This window comes from Panthera uncia (genome assembly GCF_023721935.1).
Source record: "Panthera uncia isolate 11264 chromosome D3 unlocalized genomic scaffold, Puncia_PCG_1.0 HiC_scaffold_8, whole genome shotgun sequence".
NCBI classification, from domain to species: domain Eukaryota; kingdom Metazoa; phylum Chordata; class Mammalia; order Carnivora; family Felidae; genus Panthera; species Panthera uncia.
Genome location: NW_026057586.1, coordinates 63,613,620 through 63,639,707, shown reverse-complemented (window position 1 = coordinate 63,639,707; position 26,088 = coordinate 63,613,620). Strand labels below are relative to the sequence as shown.

General features: G+C 47.2%; 2 protein-coding genes across 2 annotated transcripts in view; one reads left to right on the top strand and one right to left on the bottom strand.

The window, feature by feature from the left end:
• Positions 1-874: 874 nt before the first annotated feature.
• On the bottom strand, positions 875-24,819 carry SNAP29 (synaptosome associated protein 29). Its single transcript, XM_049619753.1, has 5 exons — positions 24,390-24,819; positions 15,178-15,374; positions 8,937-9,022; positions 6,451-6,549; positions 875-1,638 (listed from the first exon to the last, which is right to left on the bottom strand). Exons 1-5 carry the CDS (start codon positions 24,624-24,626, stop codon positions 1,481-1,483), a joined length of 777 nt encoding a protein of 258 aa, XP_049475710.1. The 5' UTR covers positions 24,627-24,819; the 3' UTR covers positions 875-1,480.
• A 171-nt stretch (positions 24,820-24,990) lies between these two features.
• Positions 24,991-26,088, top strand: part of PI4KA (phosphatidylinositol 4-kinase alpha) — a 113,497-nt gene continuing 112,399 nt past the window's right edge. Inside the window, exon 1 of the mRNA XM_049619722.1 lies at positions 24,991-25,304. Coding sequence (XP_049475679.1) covers positions 25,101-25,304 — 204 coding nt within the window. The 5' untranslated portion in view covers positions 24,991-25,100. The remainder of the gene's footprint in view (positions 25,305-26,088) is intronic.

The window sequence follows — 26,088 nt, the reverse complement described above, 5'->3', positions numbered from 1 at the left end:
TAGGCTCCAGAACCAAACTGGTGACGGTCACACAGACAGTGCCATGTGTCAAGGTGAAGCACACTATTATAAAGTTTCTGACCTAACTGATCTTATTAAAATCAGCCCCTTTCACCATCTTTTAAAAGTTTAATTAATTTGCTTTTTAAAAAGACAAGGGTCTTATAGCTTCAATTATTCTGTTGGAGACACCAACACCGAGACAGTAATCTAATTACAGAAGTCAATTTTAATTAATGTCACTTTACAAAAAAAAGAATCACTTAAAAGCATTAATTAAAATTTATTTCTGTAATCAGATTAATGTCTTTGTGTAGAACAAGCTGGGCCACTTAAAATGATAATGTCTGGGCTTTTTTTTTTTTTTAAAGCTTAGTCATTCTATGCAAGTCAGCATCGTATGTGGAGTATCAGTCCTCAAACTGGGTGGCAAAGAACCAAGTGATGAGTCAAGTCATCTTGCAAGAAGAAGAATGGATAGGAATCTTAGGCAGGTCAGGGGACCCCAGGCACTGAATAAACACTGCCATCCCCAAGGCTGGGTCAAGATGCTCCCAGAGGGGAGGAGCACACAGTGGAGGCATGGTCTGTATGATGCTCCATTCCCACAAACTGTAGAGGGCCCCCAATCGGCTAGCTGGATAGACTTGAGGCAGTGCTGCATCTGTCCCTAACCTCAGACAGCGACTTAGAAGTGAGAGTGCACAGGGAAGCAGGGCTGAACCGATTCCCTGCATATTTCCAGGCATCACAGAGAGCAGGAGGATCTGAACACCTCCTATTAAAAGGCATGCCAAGGATGGAGGCCAGGAGGGAAAGGTGACATTTGTCAACCAAACAGCAAATGCTGATACTTTCCATTTCTGAACACTAATTCTTTTAGGGTGTTGAGAGGATCACAATGTGAACCTAACACTGATCCTTTCCGGGGGGTGGTGAGAGGGTGTGTTGAGAGAATCGCAATGTGCTCAGTGTGTGTGTGTGGGAGTGGGAGGATCGTGAATGGTAAGCCAAGGTGTGGGAAGGACCATCCCCCACAAACAACTGGCTTACACAGTCTCTCAGTGCTCTGACTCACCGTAAGGCCAAGAAATGAGAAATACAGCAAACAGGAACAGAGGTTGGTGGTTCCAAGACTGAAATTCTGCCCACATCTTTCCATATGCTTGTTAAATTGAGAAATGCAACTTTTTTGTTCTCATTCTGGCATGGTAACCAAAGGCCCAAGGTACTCAGGGCCATGCTACTGTGCTCAGACTACAGCTCTGAGCATTCAGTTCAGAGAATCAAGAGATGATGGCTCTAAAAAAAGTGGGACAGACACTTCTCCTAACAACATCTCCTAGGACCCACTCTATAATTATAACATTTGCAAACACATGGTACATTACATACTAAAACAACATAAATGAAATTTTGGGGAGTTTAAAAGATCTTTCGGCTCTTTTCGTCACAATGGAGTGGAACTCCTTCTCTGTCTTTAAAGTTGCCTAACTTTTCTTTCTGTGCTTTTTATATTGACATCTAATTTGTCCACTTTGGTTGTGAGGCGGTCAAGAATGTCATCTTGCTCCTCAATTTCCGTCTGCATCCCCAGGGCTATGTCCTTCAGCCGGCCTAGTCCCATGGACAGCTCATCTGTGGGAGAGGGAAAGGACACGGGGCTGAGCAAAGTCACAGCATTGCGGCTGCTGTGTGGTCCATGGCAGGTGCTCAGCAATACTTACACTTACAGAGTCCTCCTTCTCATAAGATAGATAAAACTCTAGGGCTTTGGTTACATTTTCCAAAACACATGCAAGTAAAAAGAAAACCTGCTTACTCCATATAAAGCAATTTGCGCTTAATGTTGAAGCCACTCCTCCCCCAGGTGTCAGCCTAAGATAACCACTGTTTGTACAATGCTGTTTATCTTTTTGTGCTTTAAAAAAATGCTGCCTCTGAATGTTTCAGCTGCCTCTGAATGTTCTAGTAGGTTGCAGCACATTGCAAGATCAGTTAGTACCCAAGGAAAAGAGAAGTACAGAGGGGTCTGGAAAACACATTCCCTTCCCAGACCCCATGATGAGTATCTGTGAGAAGTATGTAGGTAACTAATAGCCAGACCCACTGGCTTGTTCTTCAGGAGCAAAAGCCCCATGTTGGTGGGTAAACTCAACATTGCCAGCTTTCCTTCCTTCCATCTCCAGCTCTCTAAAGCTCGATCAAAGCACAGTTCTGGATTAGCAGGTATGAGGATTCCTGTTTTGAAACACATCTGAGAGATGGACCTGGGAAGCCCCTGTCCAAAGGGAGCCCCTGCACCCGGGTTGCTCCTGTCCTAGGATCCCCTCAGAGAAGGCTGTATCCCACCGCCCCTTCCACTCTGCAGGTGGCAGGAGAAATAGGGGTGTTATCCCTGCCTTGCCACCTGGGGTACTCTCCCAAAAAACCCATGAAGTGCAAATGTTTCCACTGCACCTGAATGCTGTGAGGTCCTGTCACCTCTGTTACGAAAATTCACATTTTCCCACATTAGTTCATTCTCAGCTACCACTGCTCAGATCCACAAACACATCGATGCTGTATATGTCCTGTGGGTATGACATAACCTGAATCTGGCTGGCACCATTTCCTTCGCTTACTCTGCGGCCAGAAAGAAGACAGTGGACTCTGCACAAGCAGAGGGATCTCTGCAGAGATCCCTGCAGTCCAGGGTCCCCATGTCAAAAGGAACAAAGAGCTGAAGGTCCCTTCAGATATGCCAACTGGGGCAAGACCCAAGGGGACTATGAAGCACACAAGTTTTGGCAAAGGTTCAGCACTAGCAATAGGTTACATCACTACTGCTGAAGTTCAAGTCCAAACACAAGGGGTCAACGTCCCACTTCTAAGCAGGGCAAGTGCAGTATGGGGAGAAACCCAGGTCAGTCCCACTGGGTCTGAGTTCAAATTCTGACCCCTTTCCTAATCTGTGCTCTGGCCTTCCCAGGACTCAGATCATAGCTGAGGGGAATCTCCTTTGAGAGGCAGGTCCCCAGGGAGTGGCTCTGCCACAACTAGCCACTCTGGTGTCAGGTTCCTTCTGAACTCATTCTATTTCCTTCCATATGCTGTCCTGTGATGAATATTTTCCCTTTGTTTCAAATAATTGTAAAAAATCACTACCACATCTGTTTTTAAGATGGATAACATCTGTAAAGCCGTGGTTGGACTTAACAGTATATGAAGGGAGTATTGGGCAGAGGTGACATAAAGGTGAACTAGGATCAATGCGAACTGAAGGGAGATGCTGGAGGCACTGTGGGGTCCCCTGATGGGGCTGAGCCAACTGCAGAGGTGAGTCTTGACTTCAATATTCTGCCAGAGTGGACTTAGGTAGTATGGCCTCTTCCCGGGATTCATGGCTGTGTGTGTATACATGTGCGCGCGTGTGTGTATGTACGTATGTGTGCAATGCACAGAGTGGAAATGGGGGGCATGCCCAGAGCTGCCCTCTGTCCTTTTACTAGCAACAGCAGGCCAAGAAAGAACTAGAGGGAAGAGAGAAGAAGAGGTGCTTCATAAGCCTTCTTACGGCTGAATTAAAGATAAAACATTAAACAAAGAAAAGTCAGGTTACGCAAATACTTGGCCCTAGCACCACAAATCTAAGCAGAATCAAATTTGTTTTTAAAATTGTCCTTAGCTCTATGCTTCTTGAATTTATTGAAACCTTTGATCTTGTATTCCATGGAGAGTGAAACCTATGAGGTCACCCCAAGCGTCAGGGAGTTTGCTGGTTGTTGGGACAGCAAAGGACAAGCAATAAGTATACCGAGATTAAAAAAAAAAAGGTATGTGATAAAGTAAAGCCACCCAACAAGGGAGCTGCTGCCAGAAGGGAACTTGCACTAGTCCCTGAGATAAAGGCAGGGGCCAGGGGGTGTGGTAGGAAGGAAGGAGCAAACCTGTGAAGGGCAGCCAGGCACAGCCTGTGTCAGTGGGCCCAATGGCTCCTGAGTGCCACCCTAGCCCTTCTCGGCATGCCACACATGCCTGCCCAGATTACAAAGATCATGCCAATCGTACCCCCTTAGCCTCCAGGGATGGGCTGTACTTACCCCTTCTTCCTGCCTCACTCCCTAAACTCTGTACCCTTCCATAGGTCTCCCTCCTCCTCCTGTCTTCAGTTGGCACCAGTGACACCATTTGGGTGGGGAAACCTTCAATGCGGAAGACTGAGGGCTTCAAGTCCCTTTGTGTGGCTCTGGAGTGGTCACATCCCAGCAGATGCACCTTCTGGCTGAGGCCTTTGGCTCTGGAGGGCAGAGTCCAGAGGACCCAATAAAGAGCTGGCTGCCTGGGGCTTTCCTAGGCTCTGAAGGCAAAGGGCAGGTGGAGTTTGGGATGGAAGACTGCCTGGGTGTGTAGTGTGGAGATGGGCCCTCTCCCCTGCTACCGGCGGGCAGGTTTAGTGCTGACATTCACACCGAGGGAAACTGTGAGCTGTGGGTGGGCGAAGTAGTTCTTTTATTGTTCCTGCTTATGTCTATTTTCTACAATTGACATCTTATTTCCATGAAGATTTATTTTAATGCTCAGGAGGAGACTTCTTTTCCCTGTGTAATTCCATTCTAGCAATCCAGCTACAAATGCAGCCAAAGATTTACTTATAGGATTATAATGATTTGCTCCCAAAAGGATCATATACAGTAGAGAAGGATGGAAATAACCTAAGCGTCCAAAAGGAGGGGATGGGACTGGTGAAGTGGGGCTTGTCAAAAAAATTTCAAGAAAAAAATTTTAGGGTTCAACACGTAAACAAAAAAGGCAGGATGTAATACTAAATAACCCCCAGTACTGTGACGTTGAATACACACATGTGTACACATGTACATCCAAAGTAGATGATACCAAATCAGTGGCTACCGCTGGACAATAGGCTTCTAAGTGTTTATTTCCTCATGGCATTTACCTAACTTCATAATTTTTTTTTCTCTAACTTCATAATTTTCTACAACGAATCTAAATACTCAGAAACAAAGGCTAAATGTTGACAAGGAAGTATATGGATTTGTCTAACATGCTGTAATGCTATTTGCTCAGGGCTCTGGAATGGGCACTGCTCTGAGTAAATAAGGGAAGGGGCCCTCAGTGTCCCTCCTGTGGTGGGGCGGGTGGGGGGGAGAGGAAGAGGAAGCCTAGGCACAGATGCCCAATGTGCATCACCAGGGGTCTCAGTTTTGTCTCCTACTCGATACCTTTAAGGTAGGGGGAGATTTTACTTTGGACCTCACCCACTTTGTCATCTCCCAACAGGGGTGGGAGACTGATGGAGACCCAGGTAGCCATGGGGGAGGTTCCTGTTCAGGGGGTGAAGGTTAGAGGGGCAGCACATCTGAGACACCACGTAGAATGAACTCATGGAACCGCTCACACGCCTGCTCCTACTGCCCACACACACTCCTCCACTTGAACTTTAAGTAACTGGCTTCTCTCCCTTCATTCAAAAATGAATCATCAAGTGCTTGCCTACTAGGCCAGGGTAAAGTGATGACAATATAGAAATAGTCCTGTGTTCCATGGAATTTACAGTGTGGTTGGGAAGACACCAGATGAGCCAGCAGATACAGAACTAAGACAAGGCACAGCACATTAAAGCCAGGCCCACAGCATGAGAAGGAGCCGGCCTGCAAACAGCGGGGAAGAAGGACACTCCAGGCAGAGGCAGGAAGGCACTTGGAGCCACAAGTGACAAGGGCAGGAGGGGTGGAGAGGCAGATGGGGCAAGAGGCTGGGCAAAGGACACAGAATTCAAGGAGCCTGGCTGTGTGGCCAGTGTCTGCTGCAGTGGCCACATGAGTGGCCAACTCTTACAGACCAGGCAGTTCCCTATGGGATTTATGGTATTGCTCATCTAACCCTCTCCCCAATCCTCAGAGACAGGTTCTGTTCCTTGCCTGGTGCACAGGGGAGATGATGGGGTATTCTCAATGCTGCACTGTGTGGCCTCCCAGGGACTCCTAGTCCCTGTGGCTGTCATAGCCCAGATGAGAGGTAAGGATGGACAGAAGTAGACTGACTCCAGAAAGAGAGAGAGAGAGAGAGAGAGAGAGAGAGAGAGAGAGAAGGCGAAGGGGAGAGAGAGAGAGAGAGAAAGAGAGAGAGAGAGAGAGAGAGAGAAGGCGAAGGAGAGAGGGAGAGAGAGAGAGAGGGAGAGAGAGAAGAGAGTGTGAGGGGGAGAGGGAGAGGGAGAGGGAGGGAGGGAGGGAGGGGGGGAGGGAGAGAGAGAGAGAGAGGGGAGATAGCTATGACTCACATCTCATATTGGATTTGACATGTAGGGAAGAAGTGGCAGACACCACATTTTGGTCCTGAGAAACTGGTGGTTACTGGTGTACTGGCTGGGCCCAGCACAAGCTGTCTGGAAGACAAGTGTTCTTAATAAGTGACCTGAGGAGGCTGGTGTAGCTAGCCTTCCGGTCTTACCTAGATTACTGTCTATCTTCTGGTGATAGGCTCGAAGGTGTGGGTTCTTTGGGTAAGCCTCAGTACTCGCAGCAGGACCAGCCCCTCCAGGGATGGAGTCTGAGTTTGGAAAGAAACACCAGGAGAATGGTTAACTAACATGTCTTGAAATACTGCTTCACAAAATTAATCTTTTTTTTTTTTAAGATTATTTGAGAGAGCGAGAGAGCATGCGAGAACAAGTGGGGGAGGGGCAGAGAGGAGAGACAGAATCCCAAGTAGATTCCGCGCCATCCACGTAAAACACAATGTGGGGCTTGAACTCATGAACTGTGAGATGATGACTTGAGCCGAGATCAAGAATCGGATGCATAACTGACTGCGCCACCCAGGAGCCCCACAAAATTAATCTTAATCTGGAAAACAGGCGGAAGGGATGAGGTCACCCAAAGAGGTGAGTGTGGGGATGGATAAAGTGCATGAGGGAGGAGCACTGGGCAGGCTTGTGGGGCAGGGAGAGGAGCCTGGCGGGGGGCAGCCCTTTTGGAGATCAAAGACCCTCAACCTACAGTTACCTGGTTAGACAGACCCTGGACACGAGCCGGGGAAAGGAACAGAGACTCATACAAGTAATGAGACATCAGTAGAACTACAACAATGCAAAACTACTTGGGGTTGTGAACAAGGTCTACACGACGAGGTTTAAAACTCAAAATAGCGGGGTGCCTGGGTGGTTCAGTCGGTTAAGTGTCAGCCTTCACAGCTCAGGTCATGATCTCATGGTTCATGAGTTCGAGCCCCACATCGGGCTCTCTGCTGTATGCACAGAGCCCACTTCAGATCCTCCATAACCCCCTCTCTCTAGCCCTTCCCTGCTTGTGCACACACCCTTTCTCTATCAAAATAAATAAATAAATAAAAACTTAAAAAAAAAACTTTAATTAAAAAAATCAAAATAGCTATGTTGTAGAAATGGGATTGTGGATGACTTCTCTTCCTGAAATGTATTTCTACGCTGTCTTTTCACTTCAAATAAAACAAGCAAAAAGAAATGTCAATAATGCACATTTGCCCCAAATCTTCCTTGAACTGCAGTTTCTGAATGCACACAGAAAAGCCCTATTATCCCAGTTTATATCTTCTGGGGAAACTTCTCTTTCTAGACTTAGTGTATTTCCTCTAGCACAATCTACGGATATGCATGGTATCCTTTTTTTCTTTTTGACTCTTAGGTTACTACACACAATACAAATTAAAACTCCCTTTAATGCCTTAAAATTGTATCTTTTGGGTGCAGGGTTCCTTTTCTACTTCTTCAGGGTATATTAAGCTTGGACTTTCCATGGGCCTTACACATTTTAGTTTTTTTTTTCTCTCATGTCTCCCATGGCTTTTGCCTTTCCACACTGAACTGTGTTGATGTCCATCTTTCCTGACCCCCAAGCTCTGCTTTCATCAGGCTTCTTCTTAGCTGTGTCAACCAAGAGTAGTGGGTTCCGGAGTGTCCACCATGAGCCCTGCTTTCCTTGAAGGCAGCACAGGAAGCATCTGGTTTCTAGCATGCTCCAATGTGCCTGGACTTCTAAGGGTCCACAGGGACTCCCAGGAGGCCTAAATTCCTTTCCAGATAAGGGGTATTATGTTTCTGGGACTATCATGTGATAACAAGGCACTAGGACATCAAATACAATCGACCTTGCACGCCTGTTCATGCTGCTGCTTCTCCACCCACTTGGGCTTAGAAGCTACACGAGTCTCCCTGTGTTGAGCAACAACTACCACAGACTTATCCTTCAGTTCTGGGAGTCAGAAGTCCAGTAATGGGTCACACTGGGCTATAACTGAGGTGTCAACAGATTTGTGCTCCTCCTGGAAGCTCTTGGGGAAAATGTGATTCCTAGCCTTTTCCAGCTTCTAGAGGTTACCTGCATCATTAGCAGCTGGTCCCTCCCTGCATTTTCTGAGCTAGCAGCCAAGCATCTTCCAGTTTTTGACAGTCTCTCCTCTGCCTCCCTTTCCACTTATAAAGGGCCTTTGTGATTACACTGGGCCCAGCCAGTTAACTCAGGAATAATTTCCTGTCTCAAGATCATCTGATTAGCAACTGTAATTCCTTTTTTGTCATATAACCAGATATATTCATTGGGTGTGGAGACTGGGACATGGGCATCTTTGGGGGGCTATTCCCCTTACCACAGGGGCTTTCCTACAGTTTTCTTTTCTGTGCTGGAAGAGCTTGGAGCTACACAGGGTAGGAACTAATGGTGGGCAGGCTCATTTTCAAGGGACACAGGCCCCTACTTCCTTATTTCACCCTCCACAGAGTGAGGGATGAGCCATGCCTTAACATACACTTCCAGCCCCCTGGGAGTGGCACTGGGTCCCTAACAACCTTTACCCATGACAGCAGCTGGGGTTTCTGCTGCCCCCAATCCACCAGGACCAACACTAAATCCAGAGGTCTCCCCACAGAATCCAAGTGTGGCCAAGCACAGGTCCCCACTGACCTGAATCATTCAGCTTCCTGAGGTTTGGGTGGCTGGCCTGGTACTGTGCCTCCTGTTCCTTACTGGTACTTATGGCTTCTTTCAATCTTTGGATAAAAGTCAAGAAAAGAGAAAACTTAGAGAAAATACCTATGACAGTGTAGTTAGTCTTTTCAAGCAATGCCTGTGGGCAAAAAGCAAATGTCACCTCTGACCAAAGCAGGGATATTCATCAGCAGCTCCTGGCAGTCCTGCCAGCAGCACAGCGAGCTTCTGAGACACCTGCTTTAGAAGAACGGCATCTGGTTAGGTGGCCCTCACTCAGGAAAATGAGAATCCCAGGACCAGGGGGAAGAGAAGCACACGAAAAGACCAAATGGATATCTTCCGACCAGGGGTCAGCAAACCGTGACCCATGGGCCAAATCTGGCCCACCACCTGTTTTTGTACAGCCACTGGCAGAGAGCAGCCTTTATAGATGACCACTGGCAATGGATTATACGACAGAGAACACTAACTTTGAACCTCCATCAATAATTTCATTCTCCCCATTAGATCTGTTACAAAGAATCGTACTCAATTATTATTTTCATTTTTTGAATTCTGTCACTAAAAAAATTTTTTTTGTTATATAAATCCCTACAAAATATCTTTGATTTTGCTTCCTGGCCCGCAAAGCTCAGTCTACCGACTCCTGCTACAGATAGGGACTTCTCTCGGTATGTTGGAGATCCTCACACTGTGCCTGACACCCTGCTGAAACCCTGCAGGCATGACAGGGACTCTCCCTCCCCTAAACCTGAGCCTCCTGCATAGTCTGCTCTTCTCTACCCTGCTGACCGGCAGCCTGGCCACTTCATCAGCCGTGCTGGGAACCAACCATTCTCCACGTAGGCCCTTTCTCTGTACAGCTCCACTCCCAGCAAGCCATACAAACATCTTCTCGATCCCCTAGAGATCCCCCAAATCTGGCCCCTCCTTCTGGCTTGTCTCTTTATCCTTATATGGATGAGCCTCCCACCTTTCCAATCCTTATCCAAAGATGCCGGGCATCTTTCTGACATAGCCTGCATGAACCTCTCTGGTGAAAGTCTTTAATGGCTCCCCACCAGAGCAAGCCTGGACCTCATCGGGCTAAAGGCTCTGTAGGTGCCCAGTGCTTCAGCAATGTACAGAACAGAGCAGAGCCTCCTGAAATCTGAGGATTTCATTACTCAGAAGCAGTGACTGGAGGTCTAGAACACACAGCTGGTTTCTATGACCACAACTGTGAGCCCCATGTATGGCCAGGCCAGTGCAAGTGGGAGGTGTTTGCAGCTGAGCCCACCTGGCTACTGCCAGCCTATATACCGCAAAGCTGACTTCTTTCCTATGTACTCATATATACATGGTAGTAACACTTAAATGATCAAAACTTGGCTTCTTTGTGAAAAATGGCTCCTCGCACAAAAGCCAATTCTAGGGATAGTGACAGAAATGGTAAGGAAGAGAAGAAAGAAGTCTAAAAAGAGTGGTGGCTCTTGGTTAGAAACCAAGTCTTAAATAAGCTAGAGTTTTACATTTAGGGAGTGGTTAAATCTATGATCTGAACGGACCTCCCCAGAAGCTTTAAATGGAAATGGGAAGCAGTAGCTTATGAAGCTTTATCAGCAAGAACAAAAATGGCTTAACGAAAAACAAATACAACTTAGAAACCAAAGGGTTTGGGTGATAAGGATATACACAGGAAAACAAGTGACTTGACAGAAGTCTGAAGAGAAGAAAGTTCTTTTGAAAGCTTTCATATGAGAATATCCCTGCATTTATGGAATAGGGGTTTTTTGACAGAATCACAGATTCAACTTATTTTATAGAAACAATTACACATTATAGTGATTTTTGCAAAGTTAGGGGTGTAGGAGCTCACAGACACCTTTGCAGCCCAGGCTTCAATGTCAAGAGCCTGCTGGGCTCCCGCTCTAGAAACAGCCAATATCTTCCCTCATCCCAGCTTCTCTTGTGCTTAGACTGTCATGTGTCTGCCACTTTCCCCTCCTTTAACTGGCAGGCTCCCGTGCAATCCTGAGTCCATGTAAAAGGTTGGTGCCTCAGTTCCCAGGGCCAAGCCCCCCTCCTGTGGGCCTCCGCTGCATCACTGATCACCTGCCTCCTCTGCACCTTCCAACAGACTGACCTCTCTCCTGCAGCTTTGTCTTCTAGGACAGGCACTGGCCTGCAAAGCATGAGTGCTTGGCACCCATGAAGGAAGGAACCCGTGTAAGGCCACTGGATCAGCCTCTCCAACAAAGCTGCATGGATACCTTCAATGCACATTTGGGGAGCAGGTGAACTAGAGTCAGTTGCTTCATTTAAGAGATTTCCTTTCCTGCATTTACTAAAGAATGGCAAGAACGCAACAGTTGACTAGGGCTGATCTCTGGACAGAAGGCCAGATGTGGCAGGTGACATCAGGCACTCAGAGGCTCGCTCACCTCCCTGAAGTAACTCTGGCTGCTTCACTACTGGGACATCTCTGTCAGGAAGGCCTCCAGTTTTCAAGACGCTCCCCGCAAAAGTTAAGTTGTCTTAGGAGCCCCAGGACTTTAAAGGCTCTTATGGCGTGACTAGGGCCGGGTGGGTGGATGGGGGAGTGGGGCACAAGCCCTAAGAAGCCTTTGGGAAGTGGCATGTGGGACACAGGAAAGCACCAATCACAAACCTGTCAGCTTCCCACTTCTCCCAGGGCTGGCTCTGCTGCTGAGCTCATGTGAGGTACAGAGGTCTTAGTCCAAAGCAAACAGACATTTAAACTTCCTACGTAACACAGAAACTCAAAAAGGAGGGCACAAAACATCGTTCTGATTTGTGTACTGCAAACCAAACCAAACCAAACCAAAACCAAAAAAAACCCCATTAAAAAAAAATTAAAAATAAAAAAATAAAAAAACGCCAGAAACTATGCCAGTTGGTGGAAAAAAAGTGACAGAGATTTGAAATTACGGTCAACCTGGAAAATTGGGGATGGGTGGGGATTATAACTGAACCACAAACAAACCCTCATGACCTTGGCTAGTGTATCCACAGGAAACAGCCTCTGGGGCCCCCACCAATCACCTTCTCCATAAGTCCCAACAACTCGCCTGCCTGGTCTTTCTGCTACAACCCCCACACCTATTCCTTCACCCGCATTTGTTTCTCCCCAGCGCTACTGTGAGCTGGAAATAGTTTCCTAATTTCTTCTCTACCATACCCTATGTCCTAATCTGGGTGGTGGTTACATAGATATACATACAGGTAAACAGTGACCTGTTTAGTGGAAGTGTAAACACACTTAAGATGTGTGTATTGTACTGTACATCAGGTATACGTTTTTTAAAACATTTTATTTTTGAGAGAGGGAGAGAGAAGGAGAGAATGAGCGGGGGAGGGACAGAGAGAGAGGGAGACAAATTATCCAAAGCAGGCTCTGAGCTGACAGCAGAGTCAGATGTGGGGATCGAACTCACAAACCTCGAGATCATGACCTGAGCTGAAGTCAGACACTAAACTGACTGAGTCACCTAGGTGCCGCAAGTATGCATTTTTTTTTTTAAAGTTTATTATTATTTTTTTTTTTTTAAATTTTTTTTTCAACGTTTTTTATTTATTTTTGGGACAGAGAGAGACAGAGCATGAACGGGGGAGGGGCAGAGAGAGAGGGAGGCACAGAATCGGAAACAGGCTCCAGGCTCCGAGCCATCAGCCCAGAGCCTGACGCGGGGCTCGAACTCACGGACCGCGAGATCGTGACCTGGCTGAAGTCGGACGCTTAACCGACTGCGCCACCCAGGCGCCCCTTAAAGTTTATTATTTTGAGAGACAGTGCAAGTGGGGGAGGAGGAGGGATGGAGGAAGAGGGGGAGGGAGGGAGAGAGACAGAGAGAGAGACAGAGAAACAGAGAGAGAGACAGAGAGAGAGAGAATCCTAAGTAGGTTCCCCACGGTCAGTGCAGAGCCTGACGTGGGGTTTGAACTCATGAATTGCCAGATCATGATCTGAGCCTAAGTCAGATGCTTAACCAGCTAAGCCATCCAACTTACTCTTAAGTAAGAGTTGGACAACTCTTGACTTCGGCTCAGGTAATGATCTCGCGGTTCATTAAGTTCAAGCCCTGCACTGGGCTCTGCGCTGACAGTGTGGAGACTGCTTGGGATTCTCTCTGCCTCTCTCTCTGCTTCTCCCCTGCTTGCACTCTCCTTCTCTCTCTCTCAAAACAAATAAACTTAAAAAAAACTTATCTTAAAAAATCGCTCTGTATTCCAGATTTAAAATTTTTTTTTTTATTTTAGAGAGAGTGCCAGAGCTGAGAAGGGGGCAGAGGGAGAGAGAATCTTAAGTAGGCTCCACGTTCAGTACTGACCCTGACATGGGGCTCGATCCCATGACCCTGGGATCATGACCTGAGCTGAAATCAAGAGTAGGACACTCAACTGACTGAGCCACCCAGGCGCTCCTGTATTCCAGATTTGAAAGATAAACAGAGAGACATGGCTATGAAACCATGAAACAATTACACATTATAGTGATTTTTGCAAAGTTAGGGGTGTAGGAACTCACGGACACCTTTGCAGCCCAGGCTTCAATGTCAAGAGCCTGCTGTAATTAATGTTACATCAAACGTTTCTCTGGGTTAAATGGAAATAGGGTACACAACCAAATGAACACTGTCATTGCCACTATGAAAACACTGAAGAAGGGAAAAACAAAGTTTTGGGGTTTCATGCTATAGCAGGTAAGGTACAGATTTTTCTATAATGACTATATTGTTCTATAATAAAAAGTAGATACAATGGTCTGAGAAATGAACAGTAGTAATCTATGTCAATAGAAACTTGACTCTCAACTTCATACGTGTGATATTTAAATACCTGCCAAAATCTTATGTATGATTTATTATACCTCTAACTGAAAATTTTGAGAAAAATAATTTCTAATTTTAAAATAAAAATTAATGGTGGGGTGCCCGGGTGGCACAGTCAGTCAAGCACCAAGTTTGGCTCAGGTCATGATCTCACTGTTCATGAGTTCAAGCCCTGCATTGGGCTCTGCACTGATAGCCTAGAGCCTGCAGCCTGCTTCAGATCCTGTGTCTGTCTGTCTGTCTGTCTGTGTCTCTCTCTCTCTCTCCCTGCCCCTCCCCTGCTCGCACTCGGTCTCTTAAAATAAACATTAAAAAATAAAATAAAATGAAATAAAATAAAATAAAATAAAATAAAACAAAAATTAATGGCCAGACTGAATTAGATATGGAAATGTTAAATATAAAGACTTTTTTTATTTTGAGAGAGAGAGACAGAGAGGGGCAGAGGGAGAGACAAAATCCTAAGCAGGCACTGTACTGTCAGCACCGAGCCCAATGTGGGGTTTGATCTCACAATCTGTGAGATCATGACCTGAGCTGAAATCGAGTCAGATGCTTAACCAACTGAGCCACCCAGGCGCCTCTAAAGACTTTTTAAGGTACACCTGGCTGGCTTAGTCGAAAGAGCATGTGACTCTTGATCTCGGGGTTTTGAGTTCAAGCCCCATGTTGGGGATAGAGATTACTTAAAAATAAAATCTTAAAACAAAAAAAAATTCTGGAGTGCCTGGTTGAGTCGGTAGACATGTGGCTCTTGATCTCAGGATACTGAGTTCAAGCCCCATGATAGGTATGGAGCCTACTTAAAAAAAAAAAAAAAAGACTTTATAAAGAATTTAAAAAATTCTGTGAAATGAATCACACTTATACTGATTAAGCTTTTTGAGGTGAACATTCTTTCAACTTATAATTACTGGAGCAGAAATTTAATTTTATTGGAGACCCAATTTATGCAGACTGGATGTCAATCAAATGAACATAATCAGAAGCCCTAGAGAAATGTTTGTTTCAAAATGTGTGAAGAAAGGGGCACCTGAGTGGCTCAGTTGGTTAAGCAGCCAACTTCGGCTTGGGTCATGTTCTCACAGTCCATGAGTTTGAGCCCTGCTTTGGGATCTGTGCTCACAGCTCAGAGCCTGGAGCCTGCTTCAGATTCTGTGTCTTCTTCTCTCTCTGCTCCTCCCCTGCTTGTGCTCTTTCTCTCTCAAAAAGAAATAAACTTAAAAAAATTCAAAACGTGTGAAGACAAATCCCTCACAATTGGCAACTTACAAAGACCTTGGATCCCTTTAAGGCACTAGAAGTGGCTTGGAAATCTTGACTATTTGCACTAAACCCCACTTTCAGCTGCTTCATATCGGGATGGCTAAAGATCCACTCACCTGCTACTGGCCTGGGGGGTGAGGGGTCCATTCTGCTCTGGTGGTGTCTCTGTTGGTTTGGATTTGAAGTAATTGACAAGCCCCCCAAACATGCTCTTAATGCTGTTAATGTGCTTCTGGCTGGTCTTCAAATCTTGATCCATCTTGTCCACCATCTTCTCTGTGCGTTCTAAGACGCCTCGCTGACGGACGAGCTCCTGGGGAAAACAAGAGGTGATGGCATTATATTATACCATTTTGTAATTTTCTCCTCTCTGCAGAGGACCATACACAGCAGGTTTGTCACAAACCCTCAGTGAGCACATATAGGCACAGACACGGTCATCTGCGAAGAGCACGTTATCCTTTCCGACAACACATTCCTTTTTCTGCCCTTCCCTGTCCTGCCTCTACCTGCTTTCTTTCATATTTGCTCCTGAGTTCTTTTTCCCTCCTGCCCATATAATGCTGGCTCACAGGACCACGTTAAGATGGATGAAGGGTGCCAGCAGGGGCCAGAGTGCAGGGCCTGGACGGGTAGCACACTTTCTAGCCCTCCCCCTTTCCTGGCCCCCATAACCCTGTAACTTTACAGGCTTTGACCTGGCCCTGCCATTGGCCTATGGCTCTTATACTCCCCCTTTTCACATATGGGATATCTACTGGGACACTGGAGTCACCTGGCCCTGGCCATGTCTTAAAATTATTTCACAGGCTAGGTTCTGGGTCCTTTCTGGGCCCTGTTATTATCTGATTCCAACTCATCCATAGTTTCAGCTTCAAAACTTGAAACAAATGTGACTCTGTCCCAAGGCCTTTTACATGCTACTTTCTTTCCCTGTAATGGTCTTCATCCAGATACTGGTATGGCTCTATTCATTTAATTCAGGTCTCTGCTCAGAGGCCATTCCTCAGAGAAGTTTCCCTGAACATCTTCTCTAAAGTAGAACTTCTAGGGGCGCCTGGGTGGCTCAGTCGGTTGAGCGTCTGGCTTCGGCTTAGGTCATGATCTCACAGTTTGTGGGTTCGAGCCCTGCATCGGGCTCTGTGCTGACAGCTTAGAGCCTGGGGCCTGCTTTGGATTCTGTGTCTCCTTCTCTCTCTGCTCCTCCCCTGCTCATGCTCTGTCTCTCTGTCCTTCAAAAATAAATAAAAACATTAAAAAAAAAAATTTTAAAGTAGAACTTCTATCCTCAACCCACCTCTCTACACCCTCAACCTACCTTAGTTTTCTTTACAGCATGCAAGCTCCATGAGACAGGGACCCACTTTTTCACTAGGTCCCCAATGTCTCACCCAGAGCAGCAGCTTGCTGCAGGACTGCCAAATGGATAAGTGAATGACACTCTGTGGCCACAGGGAGAGCCTGGACCATATTCCTCAAGAGCTGATATGATTCTGGTGGTGGATGTGAACTCACCACCTCAGCAACACTAACACCTTCCTTTCTTTGTGCCAAACTTGCTTTGGCCTCTATTTCAGGCCATTCCAGCCATGTTTTCTCTGTGATCTGCCTTTCCAGCCAGAAGACTCTCAAACTTCCCCTGTTTTACTTCCTGAGGCAGCCCCTGCCCTCTTTTAACCCTGCATCTGCTGTGGTTCAGCAGTTATATTAGCTATGGCAGGTAATCCTAAGAGATTTCTCTCTTAATACGTAAAAACAGAGTCCTGAGCAAATTTTTTTTTTAACATTTATTCATTTTTGATAGAGTGGGGAGTGGGAGAGGGGCAGAGAGAGAGGGAGACACAGAATCCAAAGCAGGCTGCAGGCTCTCAGCTGTCAGCACAGAACCCAATGCAGGGCTCAAACCCATGAACCATGAGATCATGAACTGAGCCAAAGTTGGACACTTAACCGACTGAGCCATGCAGGCAGTGGGAACTGAACTCCTGTTGGAAATAAACATATAACTTCTAAGCTTTAGGCAGTTGGAACTGAACTCTTGTTGGAAATAAACTTATAACTTCTAAGCTTTACAGCTTTGAACATTTATTTTTCACCAGCTCATGAAACATGTCTGAAGAAACCATCAGATTTTTTTTTTTAAGCAAAAGGAAAACTTTTCTGGACTGTGGTCAAATCTTATGAGGGCTCATTTTTAGAAAGAATAAAAAACAACAAAAAACAAAAAACCCCCAGAGCAGCTAATTTATCTAGAGTCTCTCCTTCTTCCAACACCTCAGTATTGTTAGCTTCTGTCCGTTCTTTTTATTTTTTTATTTACCTTGAGAGAGGGAGAGAGGGAGCGGGGGGGGGGGGGGGAGGGGGAGGAGGGGGGCAGAGAGAAGGAGAGAGAGAATCCCAAGCAGGCTCTGAGCCATCAGCACAGAGTCCAATGTGGGGCTCAAATTCATGTGAGATCCTGACCTGAGCCAAAATCAAGTATCAGATACTTGACTACCACCCAGGTGCCCCAACTTCTGTCCATTCTAAGGTAAGTCTTTTCTGGAATAAGGCAGAGATGTAAATTAGGATCGAAATGGTTTTCTCCAGCATTCACAGGTTTTTTGAATTGATGTATTGCTCATAGTCCAGTCCCACTAGCCTATTTTTCCCACTGCAGAAGATAAAGCATGTGCCAGGAGGTGGCCTGGCAACTGGGGGTGGGAGTGTTGGTCAGGACTCTGTTGTACTAGGAGGCAGGTCCTTGGCCTCCCTGACAGTGAGGTCTCTTGTGGTGGCTCATCTCACCAACCACTTGCCCTCTCGCCTCAGCCTCCCGACCTCAATTTGGAGAGTGGCAGCAGTGACCAATAGCTGACAAAATCTTCCCCAGTTCACAGTGAGACGTTATTTTCTTCTGTTCACAACTGACACAGTCTCTCAAAAACTCCGAGTCTGTGCCACTGTGCTGACTTGGTAAGGAAACCAAATGTCTTACTTAGATGTTATGATCGAAGTGAAGAGAAATCCATGAGGTGGCCTGTCTTGCTGTGAGGCTGGAAGGCCAGTGAAGTGAGAGCTATTCTGGTCTCTGGAAGTGTCTGTGAACTGGAAGCTGGTGTTCACCAAAGGTGATCTCCTGATCAGGAGGCCAGGAGAGGAGGAACTTCTGCTAAACTCCTCCTGAGGCCGAGGAAAGGACCAGGCTCCAAGTGCTTATGACCTAGTTCTAACTAAAGAGAAAGAAGGGCTTGGCAAAGCAATATCAGGAATGCCAGGACAGAAAGGATGAGCTAGGTAGACCCCGCACCAGCCATTATGAAGGCAGGCCTCAAACACTCCAGTCTCCAGACATCCTCCTATCCCCTAAAAGGGGGGCCATGTCCTATCATCATTGCTGCCTTTGAGAATGGAGGTCATCGAGAGACAAGGGTGGCTATGGGGGGAGGGGGCGGAGCTTAAGAGAATGGACTCAGTGTAAAGGGTATGCATGCAAAGCTCAGATGTCAGCATTACAGGCGATCCACCCTCCTCCCCAGCCCTGAGCTCCAATAGGAGTTTTCTTTTTTTTATTAATTTATTTTTAAATTTATATCCAAGTTGGTTAGCATATAGTGCAACAATGATTTCAGAAGTAGATTCCAATGATTCATCCCCTATGCAAAATACCCAGTGCTCATCCCAACAAGTGTCTTCCTTAATGTCCCTTACCCATTTAACCCATTCCTCTTCCCAGAACCCCTCCAGCAACCCTCAGTTTGTTTTCTGTATTTAAGAGTCTCTTATGTTTTGTCATCCTCCCTGTTTTTATATTATTTTTGTTTCCCTTCCCTTATGTTCATCTGTTTTGTATCTTAAATTCCTCATATGAGTGAAGTCATATGATACTTGTCTTTCTCTGACTAATTTCGCTTAGCATAATATTCTCCAGTTCCATCCATGTAGTTGCAAATGGCAAGATTTCATTCTTTTTGATTGCTGAGTAATACTCCATTGTATATATATACCACATCTTCTTTAACCATTCATCCATCGATGGACAGTTGGGCTCTTTCCATATTTTGGCTATTGTCAGCAGCACTGCTATAAACATTGGGGTGAGTGTGCCCCTTTGAAACAGCACACCTGTATCCCTTGAATAAATACCTAGTAGTGCAATTGCTGGATCGTAGGGTAGTTCTATTTTTAATTTTTTGAGGAACTTCCGTACTGTTTTTCCAGAGTGGCTGCACCAGTTTGCATTCCCAACCAAAAGGAGTTTTCTAAAGTTAAACTAGAAAAAGAAAATGGTCAGAGAAAAGATCTGGTTGGGCCAATGGTACTATGCTGAGGGACAGCACACAGACAGGGGATGTCTCAATTTCCCCTTTGGTTTGTGGCTCTTGTCAAACAGGGATTCCTGATACAGCAAGAGGAAGCAAAAGATAGCTGAAGACCCTGTGAGGGCATACTCTGTCCTATATGAGGCAACTTCTTGCCAGATGGGTTATGTCCCAGCTGTGAGGGTGTGAACACGTCACACAATCCTTGCTGATAGAAAACACACACAGACAGGGGTCCTGCAAGATATCCACCAACAGATATTACTCTCTGCCAGCCACAGTTCCAGGTGCTAGGGATTCAGGGGTGAACTAATCAGCCCCAGATCTCTGCCCTGACAGAGCTTACAGTCTTGGTGGAGGGCACAAAGAGTCAAGTTCAATTTGACTTTTCATTGGTTGACGACACTGCAGTGCTGAGAATCCAGAGAAAGCAAGCTTACAGTCTCTCGGGGTAGGCAGAAAGAAAGCTATCCTACACACACACGATGTCCGCTCTGTCAGGGTAGGCCCCTCACAGTGACTCCTTGCCTGACTTAAGGTGGGGTGGGTGGTTAGGGAGGCTCCCTGATGAAGCGACATTGAAGGGGAAACTGAAAGTTGAAGTTAGGGAGGCAAAGGGTTGGGATGTGGCAAGAGATTCTGGGCAGTGGGGGAAGCCCAGAGCAGCAGGGCCAGCTGGGGGAGCTGAGAGAGGAGGAGAAATGTGAGCATGAGGTGAGGGAGTAGGAGGAATGCCAGGCAGGACCCAGCAGGCATCACAGAGGGCAGCAGTGACCACTAGATCCCAACTGCAATTCACAGCTGATGCATCTCATAAGGTCAGTTGGGTCTAGTTGTCCTCCTGACCAGGTCAGGTCCTGAGGTTCTGAGGGAAAATATCAGTACTAAGGTCCTTGTATTGAACTTGTAATTAAACTCTGGTATCGAGGGGCAGCTGGGTAGCTTAGTTGGTTGAATGTCCAACTCTTCATTTTTGCTCAGATCACGATCTCATGGTTCATGAGACTGAGCCCTGCATTGGGTTCTGTGCTGACAGTGCAGAGCCTGCTTGGAATCTCTCTCTCTGCCCCTCCCTCACCTCTCTCTCAAAATAAATAAATAAACTTAAAAAAAAAAAAACAACAACAACAACTCAGGGGGCACCTCGGTGGCTCAGTCAGTTGAGCATCCAACTTCAGCTCAGGTCATGATCTTGCAGTTCATGAGATTGAGCCCCACACCAGGCTCTCTGCTATCAGCACAAAGCCCACTTTGGCTACTCCGTCCCCCTCTCTCTGCCCCTCCCCCACCTTGAAAATAAATAAACATTAAAAAAAGAAAAAAATAAACTCAGGTATTGAATGATAAGTAGGTGGAAATCAATCTGGAATCAGTAAGCTGAATCTAGAAACTTGAAATTCATCTCCATTATGTCACTTCCTTTCCAGTGGAACACACACATACACAAGTGCTGGTGGGGACACATGAGCATGGAACATGCTCAAAGTGGGGCCCCGTCTTACTGCAGTACTATAGAGTGGATATGAAAACACAAACCTAGTCTTAGATTGTATGAAAATCCAAGGGCAAAGGTGGAGACGCTGGTGCTCCTCACCGCATGTGTGCAGGCTGACTGGGGGCCCACACTAAAGGACTAACTCAGCAGGCCTGCGCTGTCTACACCCTGCATGTTCTAAAGAAAGGCCTTGCCTGGCTCCCTGCCCTTAGACTGCCCCGATAAAAGTATCTTTATTTACCTGAGTCCTTAGGGTAGGCCAAATAGTTTATGCTAACAATGTGATTTATGATGGGGGCTTTCAGCCACATGCTTGACCTCTGGAGGGGTTGAACACTAAGGTCTGCCAGTCAGGCAAGTGGTCAGCCATGCCTACATGGTTGTGTGATGGCCTACCAAACACCACTTCCATTCCATTGATGTTACTGCACCAGCCTTCAGGCTCTGGTCTAACATTTATTGCTGGACTCCCCTGAAATGAGATCCCAGGTTTCACAAAACTACACAGGAGCATGCTCAGCTGCCAGAGGGAACAAGGAACACCCCGGGCAGGCATGTCTCCACAGGCTTGCCCAAAGGTGCAAACAACCAAAATGGCTATCACTACGGGACTGGCTACATAAATACAAGTCATTCATTCAATAGAATATGAAACAGCTATTTGAAAAAAAAAAGAGCAGTGCATTATAGATAGCTGGGGAATAACCTCCAAACCTATTAAGAAACACACAGACTAAAATATACAGAATGTGTCTGCTTAAGTCAAAATTATTAAAAAAAAAAAAAAAAAAAAGTGGGGTGCCTGGGTGGCTTAGTCGGTTGAGCATCTGACTTTTGGTTTTGGTTCAGGTCATGATCTCACAGTTGGTGAGTTCGAGCCTTACATCGGGCTCTGTGCTGACAGTGTGGAGCCTGCCTTGGATTCTCTCTCTCTCTCCCTCTCTCTCTCTGCCCCTCCCACATCTCTCTCAAAGTAAATAATAAATAAATAAATAAATAAATAAATAAATAAATGGAAAGGACTATAGATATGTCTCTATAGATAGAATACCTCCACAAGGACACTGAAGGAATTGATAGTAACTGGTGGCTGTGGGGGCAGAGGAGTGGGAGGAAACTTCAGTCTTCTGTGTGTTCTAAATTTTAAACTATGTGACTGGATATTGCTTCATAATAGCTAAACCATAGATAAAGAAAAGAATAAATAAATCATGCCTGCAACACAGAAGAATTGCTGAGTGGCCTACGAGTCTCTCTATGGTTCTGGACTGTGCCTACCAGGCCAGTTGAGTACAACCTGCTCTGCTCTGACTAATTCTGGCCCCTGGTGGTCATGACCTGTGGCTAGTCTCCTTGTGAGAAACAAACCTTGTCAGGTTTCACAGGAGGAGGACAGCTCTCCTTCTCTAGAGCTGACCAGACTCAGTAATTTTCCTACTTCAGCCAACCTGGGATGATGTCTTCCCAACCTAATATTTGCAAACTCTTAATCCTCTATAAGAACCTATCATGTTTTGGCATGGCTCAGCACAGGGGCTCTATGTTGGGAGGTTAGCAGGTGACTTGGGTCGGCTGGGAGCCACAATGTACACTCAGTGGCAGGAAGAGCTTACCAGCCCCAGCCCCATTCCCATTCTGACTGGAATCAAAGAGTGATTCAAAGGCAGTCTGGAGAGTACAGAGTGGGGTGGGGAGGGGGGAGCTGACCATTCCAGCCTCCCAAGGCCTCTGATAATTAAGAACTGACTCAATCCTGGAAAAATTCAGTGTCACTATACTGATGACAGTGCCTGTCTGTCACCTACCCAGTCATGATCATAATGTACCTCTCAGAGCAATGCCAACTTGGCTCAGTCCAAGCCTCACAAGCCTGAGGTGCCACTCTGCCTCTGTTCTCACAGTCCCCTTTACACAAAGAGAAGGACCTTTAGGGGCAGCATGGGGCGGGGGGCGGTGTCACCACGATCCATGTGAAACCACTCATCTCTATTATGTTCGTGATTCTCCTTCCCTCTGAAGAATAGACTTTCCTCTGACCATGAAGGCTCCTAGGCTGCCTCCTCTGGGCTCTTTCCTTGAATGCAACCTGTGCATCACTTCCCTACTGGAGCCCAGGAGCTTTGGTGGTGGGCTGGTGCCTCTGCATTGCTCCTCTCTGCCCTAGGAACATCCCTCTTGCTCTTCTTTCTCCCCCTCCTCACTCCTGTCTAAATCGTAGCCTTAAATACCAGATTCAAGTTTATCCTTTGCCATGATTTGTTATCATTCTGATTTTCTATTTCATTTGTTCTCACCGTTTCCAGAGATGTCCCTTCACACAGTTCTTATTTGGCTTCCTTGGACCTGGGACCCGCAATTAAGTAATTCCTCCAGTAGGGCCCTAAGACTTAGGCAATCTTCCCAAATCTTAGTCAACATTTTCCATTTAAACTCAAACACAGGAATCTAGTAGATATGAGATATAAAAACTACACCTAAATTTCCTTAAGGAGACCAAAGACAGGAAGATGGGCCAATGAGAGATACTGTAATAGGGAGAAGCAGGGAAGGAAAACAACCAACAAAGTGGCAATGGAGAAATGACCCAGATGACTATTTGAGAAATTAATCAACATACCTCAAACTGCCCAACACTATAAGTAATCAGGTCAGAATAAACTTTGCCAGAGAAAAGAGTCACAGAGACCCACAGAGGAAGACAACATTTTAGCTTCCAGCACTAAGTTTCAAAGCTACAAGTGCTTAATGGGATGCTTGGGTGGCTCAGTTGGTTGAATGACTGACTCTTGATTTTGGCTCAGGTCATGGGAAAAAACAAACAAACAACAACTACAAATGCTTAAAATTAATCTCAGCTCATATACCAGTGATTTACTATTACATTTTTAAGAACTTAAAAAAACAAAACAAACAAAACAAAACAAAAACCCAAATGCTCCAACAAAACCATTTCATTAGTAGGCTAAGGAGAAAATGTGGAGCCTAAGGAAGAACCATTCTCACTTAGGGTCCCTGAAATCTTCCATGGGTGGAAAGAAGAATTGACAAAGGTGAATTGAGCAATGGACTGTCACAAACCATACACTACCTAGGGCATCTTCATCTGGATTTGGGAAGTAAAGGCAAGGCCCTAGACTCGACCAAACTTGGATTATGGCTTACTCAGCAATTGTCCAGACAGACATCATCATCTCTACTGGCGAAGTGGAGAAGTGGTCAGTGACAGGAAAGAACTCAAGTCCCATTTGCTGACGCTTCACACACCACGCACAATCTTCACCCATTCTGGGTCACTCAGGGTCTCATGGGTCACTTCAGCCATTCAGGGATGGCTGAAGGGCAGGAAATTATATAAAAGAAACAGAAAATCCATTTCCTTAACCCGAGCTCTGCTAATAACTATGGAAGATTACTGGGGGCAAACTGCCTCTTTCAAGCACTCAAGATACACATCTCTTTGCAAAGTGAACGTTTCTTGACCCCGTGTGACAATTCAGACTGGTAGGGCCGCCCAGCCCTGCCAAAGACTCACCTCGGAAGAGGCGACGCCTATCCTCTCGGACTCGTACATGAGGGACAGGGACCTGTTGGTGCTGGCGGCCGTGGCTTCGGCCCTGCGCATCACCTCCTGCCGCAGGTACTGCTGCCTGTCCGTGGGCGCGCCGAGTCCATCGGGGAGGTCATGGTCGTCCTTCCACGGGGCCGGCCGGGAGCCCTCATCCTCTGCGTCGTCGTCGAATGGGTTGTAGCTTTTGGGGTAGGCCGACATGGTGCCGCCGCTCGTCCCGGTCTGGGCAGGAAAGGGAGGTGCGTGGCCAAGGCGAGGAACGGCTTTTGCAGGCCCGCAGGGGTCCAGGCCGCCCTCCCGAGGCCCTCGGGAAGCACCCACCGCTCTGCAGCCCCTAGTCTCCGCGGCCCGACGTCCAGAGAAGTTCTACGCCCCTCCACCCCCCGGTCGCGGAGCGAGCTCCTTCCGCCGGCCTTGCGAGGGAGGCCCCGCCTCCGGAGCTGACCATCTTGCCCGGCGGCTTGGGGGGGACCACGCCCTGTGTACGCGACCTCAGCCTACCCCTCGGTTTGTCTCTCCCCTCCAGCGGTGGGATCGCCCCACGGCCACGCCCCACCCAGTGTCGACAACAGAGGTCACGTGGCGGGGAAGCCGGATGCCGCCGCGCCTGCGCCGTGAGTTCTGTCGCTCGCAGGCGGGTGCGGGAGGCCAGCCGGCAGCGCCGCCGCGCGCGCGATGATGGCGGCGGCCGTGGCCCGGGGAGGAGGAGGAGGCGGCGGCGGCGGCGGCGGCGGCGGCGGCGGCGGCGGCGGCGGCGGCGGCGGCGGCGGCAGCAGCAGCTCTGGCTCCGGCTCCGGCGCTTCACGGGGCTTCTATTTCAATACGGTCCTATCATTGGCCCGCTCCCTGGCCGTGCAGAGACCGGCATCGTTGGAGAAGGTAGCCTTGGCCGCCTGGGCCGCGAGCTGACAGGAGAAGCGGTCTAGGGTGGCGAAGCGAGGAGGCGGGGCGAGGGTCTATGGGAGATCGAGAGAGGGTCTCGAGCTTCCTGTGACTGGAGGGGATATGTGATGGGAGGGAGCCGGCGGGGTGAGGAGGCCCATGGGCCTGGTGAAGAGCGCTGGTGAAGAGAGAAGATTGGAGGGACTTGGGCAGGTAGGGACGTTGCGGGTGGGTGGCGGACGAGGGACTTGAGCTACTGGCCAGGGTTTGGGGTTTGAGCCGAGGGGGCACCTTGTGACATCGCAGGGGCAGGGGCGGCAGGCAGTGAGAAGCAGTGGGAAGAGCAAACGACCAGGGTCAAAACCTGGGGCTCTGCTCCCGACTTCCTCTGCTTTTTATTCCGTGACCTTGGAGAGATTTCTTTCTCATAAAATGGAGTTGCTTTCACCTGCTTTCCCCACTTCACATCATTGTGAAGGGCAAGTGGAATGGTAAATCTGAAAGTGCTTTCTAAATCTGAAAGCGCTTTCTAAAATGCAAATCCGCGCATTGTTTTTCCGTGAAGTCTAGAGGGAGCGTTAGACTGGGTAAAAGATGGTGTGTGAAGAAGGGACAGTGGCCAGGAAGGGGTAATGAACTGTCATAGGCAGAGAACAACCCAGGATTCCTTCAGAGGAGAAAGGACAACTTATGCTGGGGGTATCTTTTCCTTGGGAGAAAGGTGAAAGGCGACTCAAAGGTGTGGCTCAGATGTTGGAAGGAACAGAGATATCAGAGTCAG